The sequence below is a fragment of the Blennius ocellaris genome (assembly GCF_963422515.1).
Source record: "Blennius ocellaris genome assembly, chromosome: 13".
In the NCBI taxonomy this organism is placed as follows: domain Eukaryota; kingdom Metazoa; phylum Chordata; class Actinopteri; order Blenniiformes; family Blenniidae; genus Blennius; species Blennius ocellaris.
In genome coordinates, this window is record NC_137662.1 from 21,300,642 (window position 1) to 21,320,914 (window position 20,273).

A 20,273-nucleotide genomic window follows, 5' to 3' on the forward strand; every position below is an offset into this window, starting at 1 on the left:
ACTGTGAAGGCCTTTACTAAATCACCCAGCTGGCAAAAAGGTGCAGTTTACAAAACCCACCGACCATTTTAAAAGGTGTGTATGTATGTGTATGTGTTCAAACAAACGCCCCCCCCCCCCCCTCCCCTCGATGGATTGCAGCGTTCAGGGACCAAATCCAAGGCCTCTCTCTCGTCTTCAGGACCAAAATCACTAAAAATGAACTTTAGCTGCTAGTAAAGGAAGAAGGAAGAGAGAACATGAACCGCAGCGCCCCCCGGTGGAGAACCTCGGCGCCGGACTTCCTGTCGGGACGCGACACTTCCTCTGAGAAATGGCTGGCGCCACGCCGACGGAGGTGTGTGTGTGTCAGTGAGTGTTTGTTATCATTACAGTATTGGTTGTTATTGGTTATTTCATGCCTGATTGATCAAGAGTATCAAGTTTATCGACATTTTGAATAAAGTTGAAATCAAAGACGAAAGTCGCTTTTGTTTTTTTCCGTTCACAGATGAACCTTCAATTTTATTTTATTTTGTAAATCAAAGTTTTATTCAGCACAAAATGTGATAAAAACACTGTTTATTGCTTCTCCTTCATGTAGTTACTTATTAGGTTTTTGGCAATGTTATTGTAGTTGATCTGATTACTCATTACCGTATTATTATTGGTAAAGAAGCAATCAATAATTGCCATGCCTGTCTGGTTTGAATCGGTACATTTCAACAAATAATCAACTTTATATGCAATTTATGGGGGGGGGGGGGGGAATGGTTGGTTGAAAATGTTAAAATAACAGAAAAATCGCACATTTAATATGACTGCTGGTAAAAAGAAGAATTTATACCAAAACCCACACAAACGTATGACTCAAGAGGCAGAAATCTGTGTAAACAGAATCTGTTTTTTTATTTGCAATGTGGCAAACGCAACATGAATCTGGCTATATATATCTGGCTATATATAAATATATATATATATTCATGCATTGCACGTCAAACAAAAGCCGTATTAACTGAGGTAAACGACATTCCGTCTTTGTCATATTATCCTGTTCGAGCTCACTGTTGCTCAAATCCTGTCGTCTGTTTGTATTTAATCTGGAAGTTTCCGTGTTAAATATGAAGAAAAATAAAACGAAACAAAAACAAAACATTGAATTTAGACTTTACAGTTGCTGCGTGAACATAAAAATAAAAGAAACAATCCAGATGTTCTAATATAACTGGACCAACACATCGTCTTCATCTGCAGGCGCATCATTATCATAAAAAAAATAACCTTTTTGTTTGTCTCGGAGTTAAAGTTGCACGTCCTTAATGCCGGAGTGGTAAAAGTGTCGGTGGCTGCGGCCGTGGAGGTAGCGAGAGGTCGTTGAAGCTGAGGTGACGGATGGCGAGGCCGTGAGTCCGGTGAGTCTGCAAGCAAACAGAGGACGGGGACAAGAAACTGCCGTCAAGCGAGCCCGCACTCAATTTTTAACTGCGCTTTTATTAACGCTTTTACGGTAAAAACATAAGTCAGCGTACAGCCGCAACGCTACTGCCGTCAAGTGAGCCCGCACTCAATTTTTAACTGCGCTTTTATGAGCGCCTTTACGGTAAAAACACAAGCCAGCGTACAGCCGCAACGCTACTGCCGTCAAGTGAGCCCGCACTCAATTTTTAACTGCGCTTTTATGAGCGCCTTTACGGTAAAAACACAAGCCAGCGTACAGCCGCAACGCTGGAAGGAAATCCTTCAAAATTAAAGCCCTGAAAGCAGACAGTCTGTTTACAATTTGTTGTGAAACACAAGTATTCATAGGGTTACACCCAATTTCACTTCAGTGCAATACTAGACATACTCCTTTGTTACTACAAGAAATATGAAAGAATATTACTGTAGGAATTTGGAGAAAAGTACTTAAACTTACTAGAATTTGTTGGTCGAAAATAATGGTCTCGGCTGTTTTCAAAATGCAATAAAACAGAATCCTTCATAGGTTTACATCTAATTTCACTTCAGTGCAATACGAGATATGCTCTGTTATTACTACAAGTAATATCAAAGACTATTACTGTAGGAATTTGGAGTAAAGTACTCTTAAACTAACTAGAATATGTTGGTCAAAAATAATGGTCTCTCGCCTCTTGTCAAAATGCAATAAAACAGAATCCTTCATAGGTTTATGCCCAATTCCACTTCAGGGCAATACTAGAAATACTCCTTTATTACTACAACCAAAATCAAAGAATATTACTGTAGGGATTTGGAGTAAAGTACTCTTAAACTTACTTGAACAGGCGTGAGCGGAGGCGAACCTGACAGATCTAAAAATAGCGGCCTGGGTGTGGCGAGTGAGTGGGTGGAGGTAATTATAGGCATTGTGAAGACGGATTTCTCCTCCAGGAGTTTCATTTTCCCTCCCTCTTTCCGTCTCGCGGCCTGCAGCCATTGTTACGTGACAGCTGATACTTGACTTCTAGTTTGTTTTTGGTTTTTTTGTTTCTTTGTCTTCAGGCTCCAGAGGTTCCACACACCTTCTCACGGACGTGGAGCCGAGGACCGGTGCGATCAGACGGTGGAGACGCAGGTCCGGGGGCTGCGGCCGCTGCTCCGGCCCGGCAGCGGGATGACGATCTGGGCCTGGAGGCAGTACTTGGTCTGGCGCAGGTCCTTCAGAGTTTTGGAGCAGCAGTTCATGTGGAAGACTTCCTGAGGAGGAGAAGAGATGGAATCAGGGGGAGGTCGTTGGCCTCCGGGACACAGCAGGTGGTGAACTTTAACAGCAAATCACAAGCATTTAAAGTTCTTCCCTTTTTTTGGGGGGGGGTGAGATTGTTCTCGTTTTGTGTTATTTCTGTTCCTCCTCTTTCTTCCTCCTCTATTTCATTACATCAAGACTGTATTTTACCTGAAATGTCTGGTTCAGGGGCCACAAACATCACAATTTGATCTCAAGTGGGCCAAGCGGATAAAATGATGCCATAATAATCTTTACATTTAAAGTAATCACATTATTCAACTTTTCAACATTTTCACTGGGTCTCATTGGTCCAAAAACGTCGTATTCAAAGTTTATTTCCCCCAAATCCAAGCTTTTCTTTGATTTCCCCTCCATTAGAATATTGGATCACAGGCGCTGCATTCAGAATCTGCTGTGTCTGTGTGAGCTGGACTGGCTCCGCCCACATATGCCCATCTATGGGAAGATGAGGAAGTCCTTCCTCTCGTGGTGCCATGTGCCAGAGCAGAGCTGCCTGGTTGTGGGAGGAGTCAAAGGGGGGGAGGAGCCTACCTTGACTGGGATTGGCTAAAAACCCCTGATGACACTATATAGGGTTTGATTTCTGATTGGCTGGTTTGAGCAACACAGTTTTTTAAAACCTGAAACAAGAGAGATGACAGAGTTTCCTCGCCTCTGTGGCATCAATCCCAGGTATGGGAAATCCATTAGAAAGAGAATTTTACATAATAATGCCTTTAAACTTTAACGTTTTTCTTTGCTGCGGCAGAGTATAAACCATAATATCTATATATATATTTTACAAAACTACTGGAAATGACTAGAATCTCAACATAAAGTGGACTTTACTGAAACTCTCTGGTGCAAAATACAGAGAATTTGAACTGGAATATTTACATTTCCTCTCTGCCTTTACAGTACATACAAATATCTGTATTGTCTTTTCTGTGCATTCTTGACACCTTTTTAACGTCGATAAGGACAATTAAGATTTTCATATTTCCTTTTCTATAATGGCTATATGCCATCACTTTATGTAAACACTGTGGGGGGAAAAAATTATTTCACTGTGTTTTATATTCAAATTAAGAAAAATAATTCAGTTCCTGACCTAAAAGTGCAACACATCTACAACTTATCCTGAAGTTGTATTTATGCAGTAGTTTTTAATTGAACCTGAGAATGTGTGTACTTTTGGCGCTTCTGCATGAAAACGGTCACTATGAGGTTTCTTTGTGGACTCAAGAGATTTGACCTTTGATCTTATTGTGAGTAACTGGGAAGGTAAAGTCAATATTTGGATATTTATAGATTAAAAAAAAATATATATATATATATTCGAGACTTTATTCTCAGTGTGCATTATTGTGTTATATTTTCCAAAAAGAGCATCATCCTATGAAAGCTGTGTGATACTTTGGGACTCGTTAATTAATTGGTTGTCAATTTTTATCCTTGTTGGTGTTGAAACGACGCCAGACAGCAGCTTCTTCAATGATTAGTGTTAAAAAAAAAACACACAAAAAAAACAACCTCTGCTTTTTTCTCTCCTACGTTCTCATATATTCCTAATGCAGGTTGCAGGTCATACAGATTGATTGGGAAACATGTAAGAGGACCTCTGATGCCCGTCAGGCGTGTTTGCTGTGTACCTCTTCCCCGCCACTGGAGGTGACGTAGATCTTGAAGCGCAGATTCCTGTGGATCCTCCGGACCTGCGGCCTCAGCGTCTTCACCCGGACCACGATGCCTTGCTTCGTGACGCTCACCCTCAGAGTCGGGGGGCTGATTGTGGCTGCGCACATTGATTTACATTTCACCCCGTTTGTGAATCACACGCACAATACTCCAAAAGCTCAACAACGAAGAAGTTTTAACGTGGGCCGGAGGGAGACTCACTGTCCAGGCGGGGGCTGAACCTCGGGGACAGGGCCCAGGCCGACTTGCTGCTGGTGGACGGCGAGACGGAGCTCACCCTGGCATAGTACCACTCCCTGGGGTCGGAGGTCACGCCGCTGAGGTCGCAGTGGAGCTGCTTGATCCCCTGGCAGCCGCCCACGTCGAGCCAGTCGGCCTCGCCGTAGCTGAGGGGACAGAGGGGCAACATGGGACAATCACACCTTCTGGAAACATCGGGGGACCTCAGACACAAACTCATACGTCTGTTTTATTTCCTCCTTTTATCGTTAGGTGTTCTTAAGAGTGTGCGAGAGTCCAGAGTTCCCCCCTGCGAGGACCACAAGTCAGGAATTACCAGTGTTGTAATGGAGTAAATACAAATACTCTGATGTAAGAGAAAAATCACTGTATTTCAAGTTTAGAAATTGTGACGCCTGAGTGACAAACATCAAAACTAAAATTAAAACAATTACATTATGATTGCGAAAGTTGTGTTTTCATGTCGCAGCTGATGTAAAGGAACCTGTAATAATCCCTGATCTCTTCGTTTTATCGTCAACCTAAACTATTTATTCAACTTTAAATGGATCAGTCTCTATACGACCTGTTAACATGATCGTAATAATAAATACTAATCGTAAGAGGAAACAGTTTTGTTTGTCCAAACTACAGAGCGGTGATCTGAACTGTTTAACTATTTCTGTATATTTATATAATATGACTTTCTTTATTAGGGGAGATTTGCAATACTTACTTTTGAATAAAAAAATAGAAAGAAAAAAAAAACCCGGGAGAAATTATTTAGGTGGAACTAATGTTCATCTTCACGTTTCCGCCCGGCTCATTGTGAGAGACGCACCCGGGTCGCCGCTGCAACCAGAGCGGCGTCATTTAAAAATGTTTTTTTTTTTTTTGCTTTAACAAAACAAAGAAGTTGTTGTTCTTCTTCCTGGTCGTGGCTGAACTGTGGCGCGCGACGCCGTGTACGACCTCTGGCGTTCAGCAGGTGAGTGTCTCGTGACGCGGCTCTTTATTTAATGTTTGTTGTTTAAATCTCCGTCGGTTGTTTGGTGCGTTCAGGAGCGCCTGTGAAATTCCACTTTTCGTGACATGACGTTTAATGTGAGTGACTTACAAAGTCTTGCATAATGTTTAACGGAGTTATTTAATTAAAAGGTTGACTAAAAATGTATTTAGAAAGCATTAAACTAACTGGTTAAAAGTGTATGATAGATTTAGTCAAGTTGTTTTTAAACTGCTTTGTTTAAAGATACTTGGTAGTTTGGAGCCCAAATCGAATACATTTCCAGAGTAATTTATTACCTTTCAAAATCTAACTTTTGTGTAAAAACTTGAAAAGGAAGAAACGACTATTAATTGTTTTGTATTTAGGTTTTTGTTTTTTTTTTCTCAACGAGAGAATATACAATCTGGAAAAGAACCAAAAGAAACCTGAAGATGTACAAACCACCTGCTATTTCAGTTTTTAAAAATGAAAATTCAAAGAGCTTTTTTGTGAGTGAAGTGAAGTTTAAACATCCTGTGAAGAGAAGTTCTTTTAAGGTCGAGAACGTGTGTGTGTGTGTGTGTGTGTGTGTGTGTGTGTGTGTGTGTGTGTGTGTGTGTGTGTGTGTGTGTGTGTGTGTGTGTGTGTGTGTGTGTGTGTGTGTGTGTGTGTGTGTGTGTGTGTGTGTGTGTGTGTGTGTGTGTGTGTGTGCGCACACTCACATCTTCCACTGAGTGTAGTACAGCAGTGAGGAGCTGTTGTTGGTCGCAGACCACTGCAGGATGTTTTTATAGTCCACAGAGTTGAATGTGAGCGGGGCGGGTGGAGCCAGCACCTCTGAACAGAACAATACATCCCAAACAAGATATTTAGACGTCAAGTTCCTTTAAACGCTCCGCCGGAAAGGTCAAAATGTTCGGATGTCTAAGCAGCGGAACAACAGCGAGTAAAGATTTTTTTTTTTTTTTTAATCGTCGGTTCATTCAGAGCCGGCAGTTAAAATCAATGTTTTCTGGACTGAGATGAACCTGATCAACTCGATCTAATTGATCGAATTAAAAAGAAATAATCCCTTCAAAAAGTTGTCATAACTAAACGAAATTGTTTGTTTTTTTCCCCCAGTGCATCAGCATTTGACCCTAAATGTTGTACCTTAATAAACATGCGCAAATTATTCCGTTTTTTTTTCCATAGTCAGTGATTTTGTCTCCATATGGAGAAGAGTGAGAGCCACACATAGTACAGTACAGTACAGTGGAATACACACGTAATCAATATTATTGTTCATACTATAATCAGGAAGAAGTGTTTACATGTGTTCTCCCTGCAGAGACTTTAATCAGATTTTCCTCATATAACACATAAGAGTGAGTGACGAGAAGACAAATACAAAAAAGAAATTGCTATAAAGGCAAGAGTGACGAATTGAAATTGGCTTAAATTCGGTCACATTTTAAAAGCGGGCGGTAAAATCTCATCACTTAAGTTTCTAAAACAGGTGCAATTATTCCTGAGAATTTTTTTTAAATAAACCACCTTTCGTTGGAAGACGCTGTAAAAACTCACTTGTTTCCCCATCATTTGTAGTTCTCACATTAACAGTCTTCATATCCCAGTGACAAACATGAAACAAACTTATATTTTGGATTGACTGTATTTTTTAGGGGGTTTACCTTGCGGGCTGCAGATGTGCAGGATTCCCTGCAGCAGCAGCAGCAGCAGCAGAGCGGACATGATGCAGTCGGAGGTCGTCAGGAAAGTGGCAGACGAGCCGCAGCCGGATCCGGATCCACTCCCTCCCTCCTCGGCCGCTTCGGCCTTTAACGTCCCGCCAACTTCCCCATTCATATTCCTCCAGGTACCATTTATGGCATTTTCCCTTTTTTTTTTTTTTTTTTGTGACACAACCGGGTCACTCAGGTAACATTACACCTGCTTGACGTCATTTTTGGACTGATTTTGTGTTTTTTGTTCCGGATCAGTTTACACACGAACCAGCTTCAACTTTAACGTTAGTTTTTTTTTTTATTATTATTATTTTTGCAGATGATTTTTTAATTTTTGTAATTTTTGCTGTTATTAATGCAGATGATTTTTTAATTTTTGCTGTTTTTAATGCAGATGATTTTTTTTTATTTTTGCTGTTATTAATGCAGGTGATTTTTTTTATTTTTTTTTTATTTTTGCTGGTATTAATGCAGATGATTTTTTAAATTTATTTTATTTGTGTGTGTGTGTGTGTTTTTGAGTTCTTCTCCCCTCGCCTGCAGAGTTGTAAAGGTCGGGTTTAGGTGACATTAGACCCATTGTTGCTCCAGCAAATCTAAAGTTACCTTTGTTCAGACGACGCCTCGTGAATCTCGGGTGTTTTTTTTTGTTGTTGTTGGTTTTTTTTTTAACCAAACCGTGACCCCGTTTTCGCGCCTTTACCAGAACCAGAGACGGACGGCCGCCGCTTGTATTGAAAAAAATAAAAAAATAAAAAAATGTCACAATGAACCCAAACACTTTCCTGGAACCACGTTGCGTAGTAACGACGCAGAGGAAACAAAGCGTCGGAGTCACGGGAAGAAGGAAAGGTGACATCTTTACTACTTCTTGTCCGCCACTTCTGTTTCCACATCGTGTTAATTATTACTTTCGTTAAAGGGCACATGAATATTTGCAGTGGCCGCTGAGATAAATGGGGCTATTTTTATATCCTGCATCCTCCAATTACATATTGTAATTTTTTTATTATTTTATTTTGTTGTTATCTCAGCGGATGATCTCGAGTTTATAATCCTCTTAGCTGATTTCTGTCTAATCTATTATACCTGAGGGTATTTCCACAGGGGGAAGTCAGGATAATTACACGTATTGACTTAAATATATTTGCTCACCGGCTGCGACATTTCAAAGAGTCAAAGTATCAGGACCTTTGTATTGGTGCAAATATTACGAGAAAATGTCAAAGGGAAATTTAGTGTGATGATATGAAAGGGACATTTTTTTCACAGTTTAACAGTTTTTTGTTTTTATATGTATTTTTTTTTTTCTGAAATGGTTTTGGTCCAAACAAAAAAAATTATCATAAAGAAATAATCCCTGAAAGTTTCATGCAATTCGGGTGAGAAGGTTTTTAGTGAAAATCTGATCAAATGCATGTGAATAAATCCACACAGACAAATACGATTAATCTGCATCAGCCTTTTAGTGCTCAGCAGTAAAATGGATCAGTTTGAATATCGTGTATAATAACAACTTCTGACACGTTTTCCACATTTAAAGTCACGATTACAGTAACTAAGACCAAATGTCCCAACTTAAACTACGGTTCTGTTGGTATCTACAAACTTTAAAGAATGCGGACTATCAATAACGAAACAACAAACAACTTTTGTGGAGGCGAGAGAGAGAAACGACTGCATGTCGGAGCGAAGAGACGGATCGTGATTCTGTGACGGCGTCACAGTAAATAGGTAAAATGTTTATACAAAAAAACAAAACAAAAAAGGTTCATTATGAATCTAATGAAGACAGAGAACGTTTCTGAATAAAGTAAATATAACAGGTGGGATAGTTGTAGACAGTAGACTGAACTTTCCCTGCATTCTGAATTATTTCTCGAGTTAATTTCAACATTAATTTTGAGGTAAATGGCCACATTTGGATTAAAGTTAAGTCAACGAGTGACGGTTTGACTAGAGGAACGCATTTCATTTCATTGTACCTCACAGGCCTCCAGGTTGCTCATTTCTACTGTAAAGACAGAAGAGATCTGGACTCCCTGATGTATTTATGAGCGTGTGGTTAAAACTGGGTCGAACATCTGAAAGTAATGGGAAACTTGCTGAAACAGGCAGAGGTGAGTCGGGATAAATCGTGGAAGTTAGTAGAGGTAGGAACAAACCGGTTGAATTAGGAGCTACTGAAAATGTCTATAATAGTAAGAACACAAATAGTGAAGGTTTAGTGGGTAAAATGGCAAATGACGTAATCAAAAGATAGAATAAATATTGAAAATTGCGAGGCTAAATGTGAAGAAAAGGTTGTTTTTTTTATATTGACAACTGAAATGGTTGATTCTGAGTTCAGAGTAGAAGACAGATGAACCATGAATAAAAGTCCATTTTAAGCTGAACTGTTTATATTATAATGTTGCTGCAACAACCAATCATGTAATGACGACCAATAACATCATATCTGCCAAGGCAGTATATAATTATGTTATTAACAACTATTTTTCATTACTTTATCATCATATTTTTACAATTATCTAATAACTTGCCTCCTTTGGTGTGCTGGTGTGATTAACAGTGGGTTTTATTGTTTCAGCTGTATTTTGTAGTGTTTTTGAGGATTCTTACTGTTTTGAGTGGTTAATGAATGAGATAGTGGATCTTATAGTGCTTTTAGTATATTTTAGAGCGTCTCAGTGGATTTCTATTGTTTTGAGTGGATAATGTATGATATACAGTGGATGTTATTGAGTTTTAGTGGATTTTTATGTCTGACGTACAGTGAAATTCTAAGTCGTTTTAGATTTTGTTGTGTTTTAGAGGATTCTTACTGTTTTTAGTGGTTAATGATGTACAGTGGCTCGCATAGGGCTTTTAATATATTTTATTGTGGATTTAATATATGATGGACAGTGGACGTACATGTCAGACAACACTTTCAGATTTGGTTGCAATTGATACTCTATTCTAGAAAAAACTGCAAATTATTGTCTAAAAGACTGGACATAACATGTGTTATTTTGCAGTTTATAAATACAACACACTCAGCAAAACTCACTTGTGTACACATCTATCAGACAATAATCAGGTTTAGTTGAGTTCAAAGTGCGAGAACAGTGAAGATGTGAGACTAATATGTGGATTCAGGATGAACAAATCCTCGGCAGAGGTGAAAAGTCATCGACTTACTGGAAGCGGCTCACACACACACACACACACACACTCCTGAGAAGAGGAAGGAAACGGCACACACACGTTGTTGTAGGACATGCGGGGGGGAGGAGGAGGGGGGGGGGGGGGGGGGTTCCTCGTCGCTTTACTGGATTCAAAGGGAGGAACAGAGCGAATGGCTCAAATGTCACGTCGCTCACGTGATGCGTTTGTTCCCTCGCATACAAACAAACGCGCAGCAGAACCGGATGGAAGAGCTCTGCCCTCAACTTCTTCTATTCAAGCCAGCAAACAAGGAAAGTCAACACACAATAAAAAGGTACATGCAGTACAAGGCTTTTATTAAGATGCACAACACATCAGTTTTGGCAAAATGCAACCTGCAAAAAAAAAAAAAAAAAAATATATATATATAATTCTAAGGATGGATTGAATCATTTTCTTCTTTGAATGTTGGCAAAAACAACTTTACAAGTTATTTCAACGCTGAATAAAGTGCTAATAACACCCAGTTCACTGTGTGAACAGAGCGAATGAAGGATTGTTGGGTCACAGAAACGAGGCACCGATCGAATCCTTAAAATCATCAGTCGCTTGGACTCTTGCGTCACGGCCGACGCCGTTCCTTTAGGAATATCTATTTTCCTCACACATTGAGCCTTTCATTCATTTTCAAACCGTTTGCGTAGCGCAGACGTGAAGTAAATGAAGCACTTGTTTACATACATGATTAGGCACCTTTCAACATGTTCAAACGGAAAAAGGGGAATTAAATTCAAAATGTTCGAGATAAAGTCACATATTTACAGTAAAAAAAACATTGAGATGCCCGTTTTTTTGTGTCCATCAAATGTGAACTAAAGGAGCTTAGTAGCCTGATTACACAGGAAAAAAAACACGAGTGCAAATAATCAGATTTTGGCTGCAGGATTACTGATGAATGCAAAAGACGTCGGATGAGGGAAACGAAAAAAAATAACCTGATTATTGATCTAAAATTAATGCGAGGCTCCTTTTTGAGGAGTTCTTTTTTGACGGGAATCAGTTTGAGGTGTGAAATCCACCCTGGTGAGGTAGAACCACCAGCCCTTAGCGCTGCTGCGCCCTCGTATCTCCACTTTCCTCACAGTGTCTCGGACTTTGAAGCAAAACTCCCTGAAACTCGCTGTCCTGCAACTAGCAATTAGCTAAATGCTAATTAGCTAGCAGTTAGCTAACCCTAACCCTCATCGGTTCACGTTTCCTCGCCGGCTCCAACGGCGGAAAAGAAAAAAGCAGCAAGACGTGATTCTTACCTCACAACTCGGGGTTATTCTAATAGTACTATTTTTAAAAAAAAGTACATTTCCCCCCCCCCGATGTTAGGAAAACATTGTTTATATTATAACAGCACGATGGATGGAAGCAGTTATTCTGTCTGGGCGGATTGTTGATCCCATCGTGTGTGAATCTTTGACTGATAAAGGACGTCAAGCTCTGTTTGTTTGTTTACTCTCTAAAGAAATGTTGAGGCTGCTGTAATCATCGTTTCGCATGCGGCGTTGGCGACCACTGACCTATTTATTGACGTTAAAGCGGCGTCGCGGATCTTACAGCTCCTTCTCGGCGACCCTTTGACACGTTTGTCTGCGTTCGGGGAAATGTGTAACCTGCTGACCGTGCGGGACTTGGAGAGCGTTCAGCCGCGGTAGCCCTCGATCTGGTCGCCCGGCCCCAGCCGCAGGGGCACGCCGCGCCTCTCGTAGCTGGACGGGGGCTCGTCCTCGTCCAGGCTGCCGCCGTGCTGGTACGCCGACTCCTCCTCTCCGACGCCGGTCTCCCCGTCGTCACGGGGCGGCGGCCCGAGGCGCATGCGGAGGGTGTCGTCGGCGGAAATAGCGGCGGGGGACGTGAGGTCCAGGCAGTCCTGGACGTCGGTGCCGTCCAGGAGCGGCGTGGGCGACGGAGGCACCACGTCCATCACGGTGATCGACTCCTCCACCGGGATCAGGGTCTGCTGCGTCCCCTGGTGGGAGACGTTCTACAAGAGACGGCTTTCGGTCAGTGTCGACTGCAACCCGAACAAACCCAATCTGAACGAGCTCAATCTGAACGGGTCAATACTGGCGTACCAGGGGCCTGGGGGGATGAGCGTCTCTCGAGGGCTTCGTCTTTTTGCGGAACATCATGTAGAAGACGAGCGCGAGCACGGTGAGTACCGCAGCCGACAAGACCGCCCCGACGTAGAAATACGTCTGATCTGAACAAAAAAACAAACAAAAAAAACACACAAAGAAATGTTATCGCAAAGGGAAGCGGCTGTAAAACATCCGTCATGGTCTGTTGGAGCTGAAAGCTGGAGAACGTCTATAAAAAAAAAAGTCTATAAACCTTTAACATTTTTGTGTCCTAGAGGCAAAAAAACCTCAATGTTGAATGACTTTAAATGTGAAATAAAACGGTTTAAAAAGGCAAAAGCTGCAGATTACATAGAAGCGCCACGTCACACCAGAGACTCGGGAGGCGTTTAAGAACTTGATCTTAAAAGATGTTTGGACTGCGCGGAGGCGCAGTCCAAACATCTTTTAAGGTCAAGTTCTTAAACGCCACGAGGCGCACAGAGGCAAAGCGCCGGCCCCGCTTCCCCACGCCGCTTCAAGTAAGCTTTTATTTGCCAACCCACGATGCTTCGCGGCGGGCGCGGAACGTAGAAACAAAGGGCAGGAGGTCACTCAACCGGGAGCCGTTTCCTGAAACGACTGGGCGCAGAACACTCGGCTGCCTTTCACCAGCATGGGCGTCGGGTCCAGGTCCATTTCCCCGTTGATCTGCAGGCAGTGCTGGTCCTGCTGGGGGTCGACCGGCAGCAGCTCCTCGCACACCGCCTCCTCGCACTGGTACGTGTGATCCTCCTTCTGCACACGGGGAAACGGAGGAACTCAAGAAAACTGACCAACGCCTTAAAGACGAACCTTGGCAATCAAACTTTGGCGTCAAATCAAACCCCCCCCCCCCCTTTTTGTTGGCGTGGTAATCAAATATGGGAAACTGGCGAAAGGTCGCATTTCCTCCGACGGGAAGTGGGGGGAAAAAAAGTGAAACTGACCTGGCTGACGATTGTGACCTTGTACTCGAAAAAGGGCAGCTCGTCGCTCGGGGGCGCGTCGTGGCTTTTCTTCCTCCTGGTCCTCGCCTCCCGGCCGCCGCGCACCTCCTCGTACAGCGTGAGCCACGGGTGCTGGAAGCGCAGCAGGACGCGGTCGTGGGGCCTGGCCGTGACGTTGACCGACGGGAGCGCCACGAAACCTGACGACGCACAGTGGAGACGGCACAGAGTCACGCTACGGACCCACGCCGGCGATTTCGCTCTATTTTCTCATGGACTAATTGGGACTCGTTTCCAAATCGTGGCTCACATATATGATTGGCGTTTGCGTCCTTGTAGTAGCTGAAGGTGATGCCGTCCTCCGACGGGGCGGGCTCAGACTCCTCGTTGCCGACCACGGCGGTCACGGTCAGGTAATAGATTTGGGACGGTTCCGACAGGAAGGAGAGGTCAGCCTCGAGGGCGGGAGGCTCCACCCAAGACACATTACGAAAACTGGAAAACAAAACGACTCATTTAAACGGCCTTGAGGTCAAAGGTCACAGCTTGCGTGGAGTTTCAAACTGATTCATCATTAGGATTTTCTTTCAGGCTTTTACACACAAGAAACTCAAATTCAACGCTTGGAAACAGAAACTACTTTGAGTTGTTGCTCGTGAATCTACTCCTGGATGTTAAATGTACACTATATTGTATTAGTTTGACTTAGAGGCTAAATCTTAACATTTCCGGGCCACATTTGCTTCTATTTCTCCACCTTCCCCATCTTAAAACTGTGAGCTGTAAGCAAATGCATTGTAAAACATACTGTGTCAACAAACAAAACACCCACCCCTCCATATTTGTTCCATAATAGGCTCCGATGTCGACTCTGAACTTGAGTCCCGGCGTGTCCCGGTCGTACTCCCACTTCAAGACGTTGTTCATACTCTGGCAGTGCAGGGTCACGTTCGCCGGCGGCTCCACTGTTGAGGCAAACGAGCGTCAGGCTGCAGGGTCGGCACGACGTAAAAACACCCGGAAGACATTGACAGAAGATCGCAGGACAATGACGGTCGATCTGATCCACAACCCTTCAGGGCGCTTCTTTTTTTTTTTAATAGGTTGGAGTCAACCAAGATCTCAGTGTGGTGCAATGCAATTAATGCGCCACCAGAGGGCGCAGGCCACACAGCGGCTAAAAGCAGATCTGTGATCAGGGTGGTGTCTAAATGCTGCAGGATGTTCTGCAAGGCGAGGAGGAAACAGACGGATGTGCGGTTTCACCACCTATACCGACCGAATAAAATTCAACCTCCATCCTGTATTCAGACAAACAAGACGTCTATCTCCACTGTAGTAACACGATAGTTACAAAATTCACATTGCAACATTGGAAGCTGCGATCGTTTCATTCATAAGAGTCAAAGAAGAACACGTTTATGGTCACGAGTCCAAAAAAACAAACAAAAACAAAACCAAACATGGTTTTGTTTCCTCTGTGAAATCCCGTGTGCGTGTTCCCATGTGATCACACCCACCCACGCAAACGCTGAAGGTGCACGAAGACACGGGGGGGGGGTAATAGACGTGGCCGCATGTTCACTGCGGAAACGAGGTGACAACCACAACAGAGACGTTGGTGTCGGAGGCTGTCGCCACAAGTCTCTCTCTCTCACACACACACACACACACACACACACACACACACACACACACACACACACACACACACACACACACACACACACACACACACACACACACACACACACACACACACACACACACACACACACACACACACACACACACACACACACACACACACAGGCACACACACACACAGGCAGAGCTTCTAAGTTAAACTGCTAATGTCAATTATTAACAAGAACCAGACGATACAAGTCCTACGATCCTCTGAAACCTGCAAAAAAAAAACAACCCAAAAAACACAAGGATTTATCCTCAAAGTAGGTAAGCTATTAGAAGACAAAGCAAAAAGTTCTTAGTCTCGCAAATAAATATGATGGGAACCAGAAGTCAATAAACATCACAAGTTATGGTGACCAAACCGCACTCACATGACAAGTGCCTACAAAGCAGAAATAACAGATAAAAGGCAGGAAGAGAAAGCAAACCTTACCGGAGGTCACATGAGCGCTTCGTAAAGCATCAAGACACAAAAAACGTTTTGATGCAAAGAGTGGCTTCAAATTCGGCCACGAGATTCAACGAGAACGAAAAAGCAGGAGGAGACAATAGTCGGAACTCGTCCTGCATTAGTTACGAATGTCATCATTAATACCACTGTACACGATGTTAGTCAATACTTTATTACAGTATGACCGTTTTGAGGTTTTTTGCTGACAGCTCCCAATTAAACGCCATTAAAGCTACTGAATAATTTAATACGAACTCCCTCAACGTTTCTCCCTTTACAACACTGGACCTGCAGCGAACAGGGGGAACAAGAGTCTTGTGGGAAAGCCCCAGTCATGACAGGACAAGTTGCTGCTTAGTGACTCATCACTTTCTGCAGTTAAAACAGAAAACATCGGACCCGCGTTACATTGAAAACACGACGACGCACGTCGCCTGCGCTCTCCCCGACGACGCCCTGAACGCCGTGCACAGACGGGTAAAGCTAGCAGCTCGCCCAGAAGAAACGTTTTTCGTGAAAAAAATAATGATAAATAACGACAAGCGAGTGCGTGTTCGCTGTGTGGAGGAAACGTGATCCTTTCACCTACACCTCAATATTCTGAGGCCGTATCACGACACAATATATATTTAGATATTATGCCACAACGTTTGATGCATTCAATTTGTCTTTTTTTCTATTGTTTCTCTCCATTGTTTATGTTTAGAGCATTCTGTCCTCTCCATGCATGTGTGTGTGTGTGTGTGTGTCTTCAGTACGGAAAACAAACAGCAGCCGGGTTATTTTTGACACGCTACAGCGGCTGTTCTTCTGGACAGCCGCTGTAGCGCATAGCCTGCAATGCAACTCTCGCAAACATGTTTGAAATTCTTAAAAGCCAGCGACTCCAGGCTCCATTAGCCCTTTGAGTTTCCAGCTCCAATCTGCATGATTTTAACACAAAGTCTCTGAAAACCACCAAACGCAACATTAACATTTCACGGCGTGTTTACGGAGCGTCGCCAGGCTGTGGCGAATGCGGACTATCAAACGTTATTTCATTTTGGCAGACCGCCTACCACAAATACCTCAAAAACATGTGTTTGGTATTACGGAATGTACTGGAGACAATCAAGATATTTATCCAGGCATTACTCGGAAATGTTCTCTTTCGGGCCGACGCAGGGTTCACTGGAAAGTGGCTGCGTCTGCAACTAATCATTGAGATCAGTAGGAATTCCCCCCCCCCCCCCAGATGAACGTTGGTTGGCGTGCATGGGAAAACTGCACGTGGCTGCAGAGGAAGCGACGCACTGGTCAAAGAAAACAGAAGTGGCCCTGTCGTGGCTCTCCGCACGTGGCAAACGTGTTTCGCCGAGTTACTCAACGTCGCTCCTGAAGAGCGGAATTGTTCCGGCGCCGTTGGTCAGTTCCACACTCGTTCCGTCTCCAGCGTCTCTGGACGTCTACGGAAGCGAGCGGCGGTGCCCATCTGGACGTCCTCGACCAACTGGAGCGCAACTCTCGGAGCCCCCCCCCCCCCCCCCCCCCCCCCGTTTCCACGGCAACGGGGAAAAAAAACTGTGTACGCGAAAGCTGTCTTCACTGTTGGAGGGGGTCCGTTTACACGACACCGGGTGTTCGGATGCTTATACCAGCTTCCGGGCTGTTAACGTTTAGCCGCACTGTGGTTTCATTACAACTCAACCCTTTAGAAGAAAAAAACAACAAAAACAGATTAGGAGCTGTACATGAAACGGAGTCGTGTAAACCGTAACATTCGGAGCTGTGGATTCCGCTTGTGGCTTCCGTCACCACAGAGAATCTTGCCACTTCCACTCTCGCACTGAGTCAAGCGTCACCAGGTGACTCTGATTGACAGGCGGCTTGTGGTCGTGAAGTCGAGTTTGCTCAGTGACACAACTGTGTTGTGTTCTCTATCGTACTGCAATTGGAAGAATTGTGAATTAGAGAACTAGAGAACCTTCGACGTTTCTTGATTTATTCAGCACTAGAGAGATTTACCATCAGAGGTCTATTATGTCCAAATTACTGAGTAACTTAAACCAAACACTTGGCCAGTGAGACGTTGGAGTGTTTGAAGTGTTGTTTCACACACGGTGGGTCATGTGACGTAACAACACGACCATCCCAACATTGGCACGGTCGCCCTGTGGCTACGAACCTTGCATATCGTTTTGTTGTTTTCAATAAGGTCGAAAAACCCAAGACGATCTCCTTTATGTGTCAAACAAAACGAGTCAGATTTGCTCACTCTTTTCTAACTGATGCACAAATACAAAAACACAAGTATGTTTCCCCCCCTGCAAATGCAAGGTGTTATTTATTTTCACATGAAGAAATGCACATTTGTTTTGGGGGGGGGGGGGGGGGGGGGGCTTGATATGTCTCAGACATGTTGCACAACTTGAGTATTGGGTAATACTGAAAACTCGAAAGAGGAACTACAGACAACCTGTGTTAGAACAAGCAGAAGGAGTCTGTTGTTTCCTCTCGACCGTTATGATGACAAACATTTATTATGTTATTCACAATTATTCCCGAGCTTTTTAAAAGGCTTTTTATCACCGTTTTCCCGTAAGGTTGTACACATTGAAAGGCTGTCGATCTAAGAAGATAGGAGATGATTTTTTTTCACCACCTCATTAAATAAATCAGATGCAGATTCACAGTGTTTTGGTCAGACGTCAGGGAACCGGCCGCCATGTTTGTTTCCCAGCCACATTAACCTCCCTTCTTTTAAAACAATTCTCATAAACGTTTCCGAGGTGAAATAATGTCACAGACGTATTAATTATTACGGGAGAGAACCGTCGACGGCCACCGGCCATGAACTCACCACGAGCCCAGACGACGACCGCGAGCAGGGCGAAGGAAACGCCAAGGAATGAGGCGAAATCCATGGAGACCATCCCTCCCTTGTATTCCCCACCGCCGGTGCTCGCTGTTTGTTGTCAGAAGAAGATACCGAAGAAGGCGACAAACGGTGGTACGTTACATCACGGAGCTGCGGAGAAACCAGAGCGGGCGGAGCCGCGAGAAACGATCCCAGAAAGACGACCGACTGCTTGCTGGGAGCAACTTCCCGGATCTGAAGCCTGGGAGGGATGATGCTTTCAAGGAGCCTCGGAAGCCTTGGACCCACTTCCCCCGACGGGGTTGAATTTCAAAAGACGAAAAGTGCACCAGAAAACAAACATAGCTGATAAGTTGACGTATCTCAACAAAAGCGAGTAATTTCTACTTGCATCGCAAACGGATTTTCAGTCTCACGACGTGGATCCAAACCTTGGAACTCGCACACTCCAAATTTAAGGTTGAACTCATTGCACAGATACATTGGACTTAATATGATGAGTAATGAAAGGGAAATCACAAAATTGATTGATTACAAGCTGTATGAGCTGAAAGAGATGACTAATTAGCTGCTCAACAGAGTAAAAATGGACGGAGGTGTCCAGATGTTAAATAAATACATTGTTATTGTCAACAAAGATGGGCAAAACAAAACAAAAATAGCCATTGCATAAAAAGAAAAAATGCAATCAAGATATATAGATATATAAAACGAATATTTATGTAAATTCAGTGACCGAGTTCTAATTGTCAAATCAGTTTTCAGTCAGTAGGGAAGTCCGAAGAAGTAAATGCGATATGTCCGATGGTACGTGAATGCAACAGGCTTGGAAATCACCAGAAATGTCAAAAACAAAAAGAGCCAAACTTGTTCTCAGAAGATGACTCTTCAATGTCCCATTTCATTACAATTAAAAGACTTATTGTGATAATCCGGTTATTACACTGATCAGGTTTTGAAAACTGACGTTGAACTTTTAACTTGTATGTTAAGACTCTCCTGAGCCCTGTGAAAACCTTAATAACAGCTTAGTTTCATTGGAGAAGAACATCTGTACTTGTGTTGAAGTAACGTGAAAGCCCTTTTTTTTTTAATGTGTTACAGCACACAGCTCTGAGAGCTGAGCCCAGCCTCCAACTTAATGTGAGCTACAGTTTCCTCTCTGGTAAACTCCCCTCATCCTGACGTCAGCTGGATGTGTGAGTTTTCCTCCCCATCCCAGCCTCAAACTGACGCATTCACATCTCTGCTCCACAGCAGCACTCTGAGGTAAGTCGCACAGCAAACACCGAAACCGCTTCAAACCCTTTTACGATTGCTCTAATGTTTAAAAAAAAATAAAAAAATGTTTATGTCCCTGTATAGTTTTGCGCTGTGGATGTCCTGCTGCACATATTCTCATATCACATTACAGAGCAACATAGCATGTGCATTCCTGTGTTGTGTAATAATCTGGCAAATCTGCACAGATGGGAAACTGAACTGCTCATGATGCTGGACATGACCAGTGACGGAGCCTTCATGTTTACTGCCAGCCTGGACTTGGAGAGTGAGATTAAGGCTGTTTTTAACCGGGCAAACTTCAACCCTTGACCCATAAAGTCACTTTGACCTCTGGGCTTGTGGGGTGACTCAAACAGAGAGTCACGTCTAAACCGGTGGCACAGTGCTGGATGGGATTATC

At 43.4% G+C, this 20,273-nt stretch overlaps 2 protein-coding genes across 2 annotated transcripts; both read right to left on the reverse strand.

Annotated features, from left to right (window-relative positions):
• Positions 1–4,302: 4,302 nt before the first annotated feature.
• Positions 4,303–4,838, reverse strand: il22ra2 (interleukin 22 receptor, alpha 2). Its single transcript, XM_080507848.1, has 2 exons — positions 4,607–4,838; positions 4,303–4,502 (listed from the first exon to the last, which is right to left on the reverse strand). Exons 1-2 carry the CDS (start codon positions 4,812–4,814, stop codon positions 4,339–4,341), a joined length of 372 nt encoding a protein of 123 aa, XP_080363974.1. The 5' UTR covers positions 4,815–4,838; the 3' UTR covers positions 4,303–4,338.
• Positions 4,839–10,824: 5,986 nt separating this feature from the next.
• Positions 10,825–18,811, reverse strand: ifngr1l (interferon gamma receptor 1-like). The gene is made up of 7 exons (XM_080507228.1): positions 18,572–18,811; positions 14,422–14,554; positions 13,900–14,084; positions 13,590–13,789; positions 13,221–13,398; positions 12,616–12,743; positions 10,825–12,524 (listed from the first exon to the last, which is right to left on the reverse strand). The coding sequence occupies exons 1-7, from the start codon at positions 18,642–18,644 to the stop codon at positions 12,183–12,185; spliced, it is 1,239 nt and encodes a 412-aa protein (XP_080363354.1). The 5' UTR covers positions 18,645–18,811; the 3' UTR covers positions 10,825–12,182.
• Between the last annotated feature and the right edge of the window lie 1,462 nt (positions 18,812–20,273).